This window comes from Astyanax mexicanus, chromosome 11, assembly GCF_023375975.1.
Source record: "Astyanax mexicanus isolate ESR-SI-001 chromosome 11, AstMex3_surface, whole genome shotgun sequence".
Lineage (NCBI taxonomy): Eukaryota > Metazoa > Chordata > Actinopteri > Characiformes > Acestrorhamphidae > Astyanax > Astyanax mexicanus.
Genome location: NC_064418.1, coordinates 10685250 through 10697277, shown reverse-complemented (window position 1 = coordinate 10697277; position 12028 = coordinate 10685250). Strand labels below are relative to the sequence as shown.

Here is a 12028-nt window from a genome sequence, read left to right as displayed (position 1 = left end):
TCTGCGCGGGTCACAGCCATGCGAGCTGAGCGCGCGCTTCCTCTGCGGGTTTAAATCACCATTACACTGTTTATTGGTCCTGAAATATCTCAGCCAATCCCATGCCAGGGGCGGGGTTAAAAAGAGAGTAACAGAGGGTGGGTTTCTCTCTATGTCCCCCCGCCTTGCTTCTATATTCCTCTCTCTCTCTCTCTCTCTCTCTCTCTCTCTCTCTCTCTCTCTCACTCCATTCCTTCTATTACACTCTCACTCTGTTGCTCTCTCTCCCTTCCTCTCTCTCTCTCCATTGGGTCTATAGCTCTCTCTCTTACACGCTCTGTATTCATTCATTCTATTGCTCTCTCTCTCTTTTTCCCTCCATTGCTTCTGTTGCTCTCTCCATCCATTGGTTCCATTGCTCTCTCTATATTTCTTCTATTGCTCTCTCTCTCTCTTTTTCCATTGCTTCTATTGCCCTCTCCCTCCATTGCTTTTATTTCTCTTTTTCTCTCTCTTTCTTTCTCTCTCTCTCCCTCTCTCTCTATTTCTTTTTTCTTCTATTGCTCTCTCCCTACATTGCTTCTACTGCTCTCTCTCTCTCTCTCTCCCCTCCCCCCTCCCTTCTCGTTCTTTCATCCGCGTGCTCAGCAGCAGCAGTAGCAGCAGCAGCGCAGTGAGTCGCGCGCTCCACTGCGGCGGGAGAGAGAGGGAGAGACTCCAGCGCGCGCAGGACCCGTGGCTGCTGGTAGTGTCGCGCGGCGTCGTTCGTTCCACTCCTTCGGTGGCGGCGGAGTGAGCGTTTCACAAGGACCACTCTCTCTCGCGTGCTCCGTGTTTTTTAAAAACCGTGTTTTTGTGACCAGGCGCGTGCGTTCCTCATCTTTGTCTCGCGCGCCTTCCTCCTTCTGCTTCTCCTCCTCCTGCTGCTGCTCCGTGCCCAGCGCGCTCCAGGCTCCGGTTCTTCTGCTCTGACTCTTGACTCTAACGACTCGAATCGTTACCCGCCCCCCCTCCTGAACGCACACGCGCGCGCGCGCACACACCACCTAACCTCCCCCTCCCCACCCCCCTCCTTTACTTAAGTGCATGCGACACCGTCCTGCAGAAAGTATGATGAAGTTTGTGCGTGTTTGTGCGGCCCGCGGCGCGCGCCGGTACGCATGAGACCCCTCTCGGAGAGCCCCTCCGTTGAGACATCTCCATAGCAACGCATTTTTGGCGCCCTTTGTAGCATCGGGAGAAGATGAGGTCCGCGCGCGACTTTCTGAACTGCACTTAAAAAAATAACAAAAAATATCCAAAACAAAACAGCAGAAACATAAAAAACATCAAAAGGGAAAGTAAAGCCAGCCCGGCCAGTGGCTCGAGGGGTGTCCTCGTGCCCTCTTCCTCCTCTTCCTGCTCATCCTCATCCTCACCCTCTTCCCCCTCTAATGCCGCTTTGATCGCTCACACGTGCTGCGGTAAAACGCGGAGCTCGAGACAAACGCCACAGAAAGGCTGAGAGAAGAAGAAGAGGAAGAAGAAGAGGGAGATTAAAAAAGACAACAGGAGGGATGAAGAAGTTCCGAAAGGTACTGGACGGCTTGACCACATCGTCGCCTGCCAGCGCAGGTGGATCGCCGTCATGCGGGAGCGCGGCCGGAACCCCCACCGCTGCGCCCACCCCGCGCGAGCTGGATGTGCACGAGACGCTGATGTCCGAACACTTCCACATCTGCAAGGTTGGTGAAAAAACACACCACCTCCAAACACACACACCATCCACAAACACACACACCACCCCTAAACACGTACACACCACCCCCAAACACACGTACCACCCCCTTTTCCACATTGCTCACGTGCACCACAGCTTCAGCAATAACATCAACATCATTTATTATCAATATCAGTTATTAGTGTGATTGCAGTAGTATTGTTCTTATTTAGTCTTCTTCTTCTTCTTCTTATTATTATTATTCCATTGCCTGAAAGGAGAGTCTTTAGAGCCTTCACCTCTAAAATGTGTAACATGATCGTGAATAGTGGGCTTGTGTACAGCTTTTTGATTGAATGTACAGTTTTTGTAAAAACTTTGTGAATGGTCAAAATGTATGTCAGAATATTTGAGATACAAAAACTAAAAACAGCATGCTTTTAAAACTAATTGCATTCTTTCAGAGAATATACTGTACAAACTGATACAGTATACAAATGCTGTAAAATCATTGAACAGAATCCCTATTGGAATGAATAGCAGAATGTTGAGAGGCCAACATTCCATTCCACACACCAGCTGAGTCTGCGCTTGTCACCCTTCTCTGCATTGCTCTCCACTACTGTTTGTGTATGGAGGAGCTGCTGGATAAACCAGCTGTTGGTTGAAACATTAGACACTGCGCATTATTATTTTGGATTGAAGCTTAGGGAGCTTTACACTTCCAAGCATGAGCCAATCCAAATGGTAGGTGGTGCTTAATATTTTTTTACACCATACAGTATATGTATCCTCTATATACAGTGCAGATTTTAGCTGGTATTTCATATTACTTAATGAAGGAGGTTCGAATGGTTTAAGTAACACAGTAAAGTGAAGTGAAGCATCGTAGAGAACGCAATAGAGTCTTGCGATATATTGAGTATTTTGCAGAATCAGTATCAGTATCGTCATATCATTGCTTTCGTGGGCAATGTATCTCGTTAATTTCATGCAATGAGATGATTTGCGATTTCCACCTCTACTGTCTGTGTATATTGGGCAGGTGTGGCTGCAGGTTTTCATTTGAATGAACCAGCAGCACACCTGATTCCACCCGTTTAATCAGTTGGTCTTCAAACAGCTGATCACACAAACTTCTGCTGAACCGGTTTTACCTCCCTGCTCTAACCCAAGCTTGCTTTTGGGCATGGTGATCTGGTTCATGGACAGCTTCTCTAGAGCAGTGGCTCCCAAACTGTGGTATTTGTATTACTGGTACTACCACCACCAATATGTTTCTGTGTCACAAGTAAAAGAATAGTTATTTGGGCAGTGGTGTGTAGGCAGCAGGGGGTGTTCAAATCTCAGTATCTTACCAATTTGCCAAGTTCAAGTGGTTTAAGAAAAAAATAACATATTCTCACTGCCAGAAAAAAAATCCTTGTACCTCGAAAATGCCAACAAAGTGCTTTCAGTTTCAGTTCAAATGTATTTATGTGTATATTCTCAACTTTAAATGGAAGTCAGTATGAAAAGGTTTTATTCCAAGTCATTTAGGATAATTTCTATTGTTCCATTTGTCATGAAATTTGAAACCAGTATAAGAACGACTGCCAGAAGGGAGAAGGGGGAAAAAGTAGATAGAAGGTCTTTGCTTGACAATTACACTTTATATTTATATAACAAGTTATATTGGTCTCTAAGCCTCAACCTACAGGTGAAGAAGATGTAGGTTTTAACTGGTCATTGGTAGTACATATTCCACAGGTTTTCAAATTTTTAAGTAGTCTCTTATTTTTTCTCTCGTTGTCTCGCTTACTCGCTCTGTCTCTCTCTCTCTGTCTTTCCCTCCCTCACTCATTCGCTCTGTCTCTCCCTCTCTCTCTCACTTGCTCTGTCTCTCCCTCTCTCTCATTCGCTCTGTCTTTCCCTGTCTCTCTCACTCGCTCTGTCTCTGTCTCTCTGTCTTTCCCTTCCTCACTCATTCGCTCTGTCTCTCCCTCTCTGTCTCTCATTCGCTCTGTCTTTCCCTGTATCTCTCACTCGCTCTGTCTCTCCCTCTCTCTCTCACTCGCTCTGTCTCTGTCTCTCTGTCTTTCCCTCCCTCACTCATTCGCTCTCCCTCGCCCTCTCTCTCTCACTCGATCTGTCTCTCTCTCTGTCTATCTTTCCCTCACTCATTCGCTCTGTCTCTCCCTCTCTCTCTCACTCGCTCTGTCTCTCCCTCTCTCTCATTTTCTCTGTCTTTCCCTGGCTCTCTCACTCGCTCTGTCTCTTCTCTGTGTCTTTCCCTCCCTCACTCATTCGCTTTGTCTCTCCCTCTCTCTCGCACTCACTCTGTCTCTCCCTGTCTCGCTTACTCACTGTGTCTCTTTCTCTGTGTCTCTCACTGTGTTTCCCCCTCTCTTGCTCACTTGCTCTGTCGCTTTCCCTCTCGGTTACTCACTCTGCCTCTTTCTCTGTCTCTCCTTCTCTCACTTACTTGCTCTGTCTCTCGCTCTCTTTTTCTGTCTCTTGCTCACTCACCCTGGCTCTCGCTCTGTCTCTTCCTTTCTTGCCCACTCGCTCTGTCTTTTGCTCTTTCTCTCCTTCTCTTGCTCTGTCTCTTGCTCTGTCTCTTCCTTTCTTGCTCACTCGTTTTGTCTTTCACTCTTTCACTCCCTCTCTTGCTCTGTCTTTCATTCTGTCTCTCCCTCTCTCGCTCCGTCTCTCACTCTGTCTCTTCCTTCCTTGCTTACTTGCTCTGTCTCTCGCTGTGTCTCTCCCTCTGTTGCTCACTCACTCCCTCTCTCTCTCGCTCACTCCCTCTGTCTCTTGCTCACTCAGTCTGTCCCTTGCTCTGTCTCTCCCTCACTCCCTCTATCTCTTGCTCTCTCACTTTGTCTCTTGCTCTGTCTCTCACTCACTCCCTCTATCTCTCACTCTCTCACTTTGTCCCTTGCTCTGTCTCTCGCTCTGTCTCTTCCTCTCTCACTCTGTCTCTCACTCTCTCTTACGTTGTCTCTCGCTCTGTCTCTCGCTCTCTCGCCCTCTCTCGACCTCTCTTGCTCACTCGCTCTGGCTATTTGTTTACCTCCTAACTACAGACTGTGTTTATTAGATACACATGATCTAATTGCAACATTGTAATATAGTACTGGTGCATTTGTACACTACACAGGACCAATCAAAAGTTTGGGCACACACTTTCATTCAGTGTTTTCCTTTATACATTTTAGTTTAAAGTTAAAGCCATGACAACAATTTAAGCACACATTTGGAATTATGTTGTGGTAGTAAACAGGAACAAAAAGTGTTTGTCCTCTACAATCCCCTGATCTAAACCTAAACAACTCAGATGGTGATTTGAGGTGATTATGGATGAGCTGGAGCTTCACAGCTTGAAGAAAAAGCAGCGACTATTTTTCAGCACCTCCAGGAACTCCTCCTTTAAGATGCTTAAAATCCTAATAGCGTGCAGATCTGTCTTCAAATGTAAATGTGCTACTTAAAAGAATCTAAAGTATAAAACATATTCTGGTTTGTTTAACACTTTTTATTAACTAAATAATTCTACATGTGTTCCTTTGTAGCTTTAATATAGTTTTCAGTATTAAATTTACAATGCAAAAAAATAATCATAAAAAAAAGAAAACACACTGAATGAGAGGAGGTGTGTCCAAATCTTTGACTGGTACTGTATATATTGACTTTTTTAGAGAAGATGTCTTAGCTTTATGGATCTCCTCTCCTTATTGACTCCTTTCAATCAGCACTCTACCAATTAAAATTCTTAGGTGTTGTTAATTAACGCTGAATATTGAATCTGTCTGGGATGTTACTAAATTTATTTTATGATACAGTCATCCACCCACCTGCTGTTCCTGCACCTGAAACAACCCAGCTTATTTATACAGCGTATTGGCTTTTTTTTTTTTTTTTTAGCTCAGGGGTCTCCAACCTTATCTACAAAGTGCTGGTCAGACTGCAGGTTTTCAACCCCACCAGGCAGGATGTTCTGTAGATGGATTTAGATGGATTAAGCTGGTCTTTGATGGTTGATCTAAAAGAGTAAAGGTGGTTGACCAGCAAGACTAGGGGTCGCCTATCTTATCTGCAAAGGACTGGCCTGACTTTTTCCTGCAGCCAAGCAGAAGCATTGATGGCAAGCTGGAACCAGCTGTTGAAAAACCTTCTATAAGAGGCAAGCTTTAAATGGAAGTGTGATCATTCAGGTAGGGGAATACACTGAATATTTGGCAACCAAAAACATTTGGCTGAAAATAACAGTAAGATAAATTACACAATAATTTATACAGAACAATGACTCATTTATTTATTTATTTTAATCATTTTCCAGTTTTTTTTAGCATTCCTGGAATAGCTAGCATAGCGAAGTTAGCATAGCTAGCTAACTTAGCCTTGTCTGTCTGTATAACTTTCAGGCCTCATGTGAGCAACTAAACTCTAAACTCATCCAGACTATGAAGAAAAACATATGGAATTATTTAATAAACAAAAAAATACAGTTAAAAAAAACAGAATATGTTTTACATTTTAGATTCTCCAAAGTAGCTCTTCTTGCTTAGATGACAGTTTTGCACATCTTGGTTGAATTTTCTCAGTCAGTTTTATGAGGTAGAATCACCTGGAATTCAGGCTTTCGGTTAACAGCTGTGCTGAACTTATCAAGAGTTAATAATTTGAATTTTTTGCCTCTTAATATTAATGTGTTTAAGAGCATCAGTTGTAAAGTTGTGAAGAGATAAAGTTGAGTAATGCCCTAATCCATATTATGACAAGAGCTACTCAACTAAGTAAAGAATAAATTGCTTAAAGAAATGAAGGTCAGTCAATATGAAAAATTACAAGAACTTTGAAAGAGACCTTAAGTGCCGTCGCAAAGACCATCAAAAACATTATGATGAAACTGGCTCTCATCAGGACCACCCTAGGAAAAGAAGAGCAAGAGTTTCCTCTGTTGCACAGGATAAGTTCATCAGAGTGCAAGTTAACAGCTTTAACCTTTTCAGACCTTTCAGAATTATGTAGACAGAAAAAATACTGTTTTCTCTCTGCAATGCACACAATAGAAAACTAATAGTCTAAAGAGAAATCTGTATAAAAATTTAATCCAATAAACTAAAATATATTTTTTTTAAAGTCCATTGCATTGAATGCTTGTGTAATCTTTTTTTAGATTTGATTTGACTTTTTACTTCAGTAATCATCCATAAACAGTAAAGTTAACATGATAAAAGTGTTCTAAATTAGTAAAAATTAGCTTTTACTTTGCCTCGTTGGCTTTAGTGCTGCAATGAACTAATGTCTGAGTAGCTGTTTTTTAATTCAGTGGGTGGGGCTAAACTACTGTAATTTTTCAATTGCTGGTTAAAGTTCTATTACATATAAAAAGAAAACATGCTGTCCATTGTAATGGTTGCAGGGTCTGAAAGGGTTAAATTGTAGTTATTTTATTTTGGATTTAATTAATGCAATGATGAAAAAGGCAAACCTTACAGAAAAACGTGTTCGGTACTCGGTACATGTTCAGTTTTGGTTTAGGCGAAAGTGTGAAAGTTGTTCACATTCCTTACTCTGTAGGTAGAAGTATAGATACTAAGGGTTTAAAATATTTCTGTGAAGTATTAACTCAAGCTTTTTACTTAAGTAAAAGTGTAGTAAAAGTACTACTTTAAATCTAAAAGTAAAAGTACTGTAAATGGAAAAATGCCATTAAGGACAAAAGCTTAGACTGGATGTGCTCAGCAGATGATAACAAAGATAATGATATTGTCCACATGCAAACCCAGTGTTAGGAAGCACAGCGTGGTGCTGATGTCTATGAAGACGTTTAATAGGCCCGGCTCTTGACGTTTTTCCCTCAGACAGCTGTAGCTACTGTAGATTTTAAATCTGAAGCCTGACCCCAGCACACCCTGCTTTTTTTTCTGTTCTTCCAGCTGCTGTAATAAAAGCGAAACCGCAGCATGTCATCTAAATGGCAAGAGAGAGAAGGATGTTAATGAGGCTTTAGCGAGGATTCCTACTCCAGCAGTGGGGAATAGACTAGATGACATAACCAGGGCCTCTTGCCTTACAGGGGGAAGACAAAGAGTAAAACGAGTGCAATAGAGAAAGAGAGAGAAAGAAAGAAAGAGAGGGAGAGAAAGAGAGAGAGAGAGAGCCTGCAGTAGCCTTCAGGCTGGGGTGATTTTTAGTGGAACTATTTTTAGCCTGCTCATGCCACCACACCCCCCCCCCCACTCCCCACCCTTCCCCCCATTGCGGCTGTGGGAAGCTGACTGCAGCCTTTCTGCTGCGGCTCGGCTCGGCTGGGTTCGGTCTGAGGTGGTGTTAGAGCGTGGAGTCCGGTTGGTTCAGTCATGCTTTTCTACAACAGTGCAGAGTAACGCATGCTGGTTGTCAGGGAGAACCGGAGCTATTTCTGGTGTGTAGTAGGAGAGAATGTGCTGGAACCGCCTCACGTGCCCAACCGCTTGCCACATGCTGTCGAGGCTTTCCGGCGCTTCACGGCAATGAATGTGCAGAATTGCTCTAAACAAGCGTCGAGTCTCTGAGCAGCGCAGCCAAATGCGGGGCTCATCTTCAGGTGCCTGAGCTTATACTGGCTGCTGTGGTTCATGTAGCTCATCCACAACCTCCTCAGGGTGCAGCAGAACTGTCACTGTCACTGACCACCTCCTGCACCCTAATAATTACTTATATATCGTATTTTACAGACTCTAAGACACTAAGCACCATATTATAAGATGCACTGAATCAATGAATATCTATTTTCTGGTCTATTTTCATGCATAAGGTTCAATGGATTATAAGGCGCATTTTAAGTAACAATAGTAAGGAATGAGGGTGTCACCATGTTTCTAATAGTAAACAAAACTGTGATTCTTAAATAAAACTATTTTCTTTTAAAGTCAAATAAGCACTGGATGTTAATCTACACAGATTTCTGTCTGAAAAAAAAAACATTTATTTAGGTGGGTAAAGTGCTTCTATTTATTTACAGTAAGCTTAGATTTCCAATATTTACAACTGTACAGTTAGCAGCAGCACTAGCCGCAGTTAGCAGCAGTGCTAACCTTGTTATAACAAGGTGAACACACAGACTACAGTCCAATATACTCACCCCTGAACGGCAGAAGAGATAGCGCTGCGCTTAGCGGCTAATGTTAATACTGCTCCAGCCTTAGTGCTGGAGAAACTTCACTGAAACTCCTTTCTAACGCTGTACTTCAGTGTAGTGGCTTTACTGCTCCTTAATACCTGACTGATAAAGTTCATACATAAGGCGCACCCGAACTATAAGACGCACTGTCAGTTTTTGGGAAAAATAAAGTATTTTAATTGTGGATACTTAAGGCTGGTTTATACTTCTGCATAAAGTGAACAAGCTCTGTATGGTGTAGTTCGTGCAACGTGTGCCCTATGCAGCTGTGCACGTTTATACTCCAGAGGTCTTTAGGATAGCATGTAGGGACTATTTTGTACCACAGTATGTTTTTTGCCCTTCATGTATTTTTTCATTGTTAATGTAAAAACATCAAGGTATCAAGGAAGCCAGACAAACAACCAACCATCCTATCACAACCACCGTAAGGGACTTTCTTTACGTTGTATCAGCCCTGAATCAAATTGTATTGCTGATAAATCTGCGTAGCCCTCATCAGTGCCCTACGCAGCTGTGTGCATTTATACTTATGCATGCATCTGCAGTTTAAATCACGAAGGTTACAAAGTGTGGGTTGGAACACAAGGCTAAGCGGACCAATCATTATCTGCTGCTGTCCGCATCTGGATAGGTTTAAGTTAGCGGCAAGCTACAGCAAAGGGTATGCGGCTACGCTAACTGCTCACTAGCATTTTTCTTCAATTCCACTGATGTTTGGCTGAATTGTATCACTACTAAATTGTATCATTTCAGCAATGCACCATCAGTTCTGAATACTGAACTGATATAATACAACATTGAAAAAATACATATCAGCACAGAACCAAACCACATTGGAACCATATTAAAGTTGAACCGAATCATATTAACACTTATCCAAAACATATTTTTGCTGAAACTAATTGTTACGAAACTAAACCAAATCATAGTAGCAGCACAACCAATCATATCTGCACAGAACGAATGTGTACTGGAACTGATCTAGGGTGAGTTTCCAAAAAGCTTCTTAGCACAAAGATGATTCTCAGGTGGTTGAACGAGAATCACACTTGAACACCCTCTGCTGAACCAAATCAAGCTGATCCAAAACGAATTGCTTCTGAACCAAATCATTACACCACTCCACCAAATATACAATATATCAGCACTAAAATGAATCAAATCAGCACAGAACTGAATTGTATTGGCTCTGATCAGAATTGAATCACAGCTGTACCGAATCGTGTTGCTGCTGAATTAAATAGTATAACACTGGCAGAGAAGTGTGTTAAAACTAGATTTTACATTATGTTCTAATTTGAGTATGATGTCAGAGAGATTCACTCCCATGATCCTCTCTACTGGAAGGCAAATACTGTATATACTTTGTTAATCCTGGGATCAGGTTCAGGTTCGTCTGTACCCTGAGGCTCTGTACGCGTATATAAAATCTTTCCAACATTTACTGTACCCGACAGCCCATAAACTGAGGCAGAGTCTCAAATGGCTCTCCGCTCCCTATATAGTGCCCTAGGTAGGTCATGAAGCAATGCCTTCTGCACCCAAATAGTGCGCAGTACGTCCACCGGGCAGTCGTTTTGGACTCAGCCCAACACTAGAGTGCTTTCTCGGGGTCGGGTTGGGTTTCGTCTTTGCTAGAGAGTCCTGCTTTATCGACACAAACCCCTGCAGAAGGTTCTGCTCGCATGGGTTCGCTTTTTGCTGACTTACTGTATCTCAGAATTGGCTCATAGCTCAGCTTATCAGTGGAATAATCAAATTCGTCTGGTTAAGCGAACAGATGGAGGAAACAGCCTGCAGGAGTTTGACTTTCTCAAGCCAAATCTGTCCACCTCTGCAAATCGTTCGTTGGTGTTTAACTTTTTAGGCTTGTTTTTGGAGTTTTAATTTGAAGTCCTGCTCTTTATTACGTGCTAATTATTCAGAAACTGCAGTAAAATTAACCACATGCTGATGTCATTGGGGTAAGTAATTGAAATACAGCACAAATACAGAAAGAGCCTAAAGAGTATTTAAAGAGTTAAAGGGTTTTCGGTATACCCTGTATGTGTAGGAAAACTGCTTAAAGGCTTCTTTATTCCTAAAACCCAAACAGGCCGTGGTAACTGTGTCTGATCTATGTAAATTAGCTCTGTTCTGATTGGCTGTTATGTTTTGTACCTCATACAATATGTGGAGCCCTCCTTATAACTTATAGGCAGTTTGAACTTCTGCAGACTGAATAGGTGGACATACGTACTTGTGTACTGTACATACATACATAAATGTCCCACTCTCTGGCCCTGCTGAATCCATAGACTACACTACCCATAATACACCTCTCACTCAGGACTCAGGATTCTGTCACAGGCCAATCATAAATCTTTTAGAATTTTTTCTTTAGGTCCATGTCACCTGTTTTTAATATAGCCTGTATGAATTTACCCCTTCAGTTTGTCACTGTCTTTGCGAAGTATTGCCAACACACTTGTTGTTGCATACAAAATGATCTCTGTCTTGTTTGCCTGTCTTTTTTTTCATGATCTCTCTTTGCTTCTGGTTTATTCTTGTCCATCTATTCTACCGCCCTGTTTTTTTTTTTTTTTTTGACCCTAGATTATCTATACATCTATTGTTTTTGCTTCTGCCCTACTTATATTTGCTTAGTTTGCCTTCAACCTACTTTTGTGTTTGATGCCTGGTTGTTTTTACCCCTGAGGCTTATTTAATAAACACCAAGTAACTTTAAATATATGTGAGCTCTGATTAATCTGTCATATGTTGGTATTTGTGACATTACACAAAAGAAACAGCAGCTGTGTTGTATATAAGGACTGGAATAAAACCTCTTTAAAACTGAAACTGGTAAATAATGTGTTTTGCATGCTATTGGCCCTTTAAGATAGAACAGTTGGAATAGGTTTATGCGATAATGCTGGAGACGAAAGAGTCAACTCTTTTATCAGGAAATATAGAGTTCTCTGGTGGGTAAGCAAATAAAAAAACCCTGGAGAACCTGAGCTGTGACGCTCGAATGGCTCATGTTCTGAGGAAGGGACAGTTGGGGCCATCAGTGGTTATGATCACATTCCTCAGCGATGAGCTTTGACATGGCCTGTCATGTTTCATGAGCTCCAAAACAAGGAGACATCTCTTTCTCTCTCTCTCTCTCTCTCTCTCTCTCTCTATCGTATTTTACAGACTATAAGGCGTACTAT

General features: G+C 42.3%; 1 protein-coding gene across 10 annotated transcripts in view; it reads left to right on the top strand.

Moving 5' to 3' along the window:
* Nucleotides 1-250: 250 nt before the first annotated feature.
* The window catches only part of stxbp5l (syntaxin binding protein 5L), a 221828-nt gene continuing 210050 nt past the window's right edge, over nucleotides 251-12028 (top strand). For all 10 annotated transcript variants that reach the window (XM_022680504.2, XM_022680501.2, XM_022680499.2 and 7 more), the window contains exon 1: nucleotides 251-1703. In XM_022680504.2, the coding sequence (XP_022536225.2) occupies nucleotides 1536-1703 (168 nt within the window). In that variant the 5' untranslated portion in view covers nucleotides 251-1535. The remainder of the gene's footprint in view (nucleotides 1704-12028) is intronic.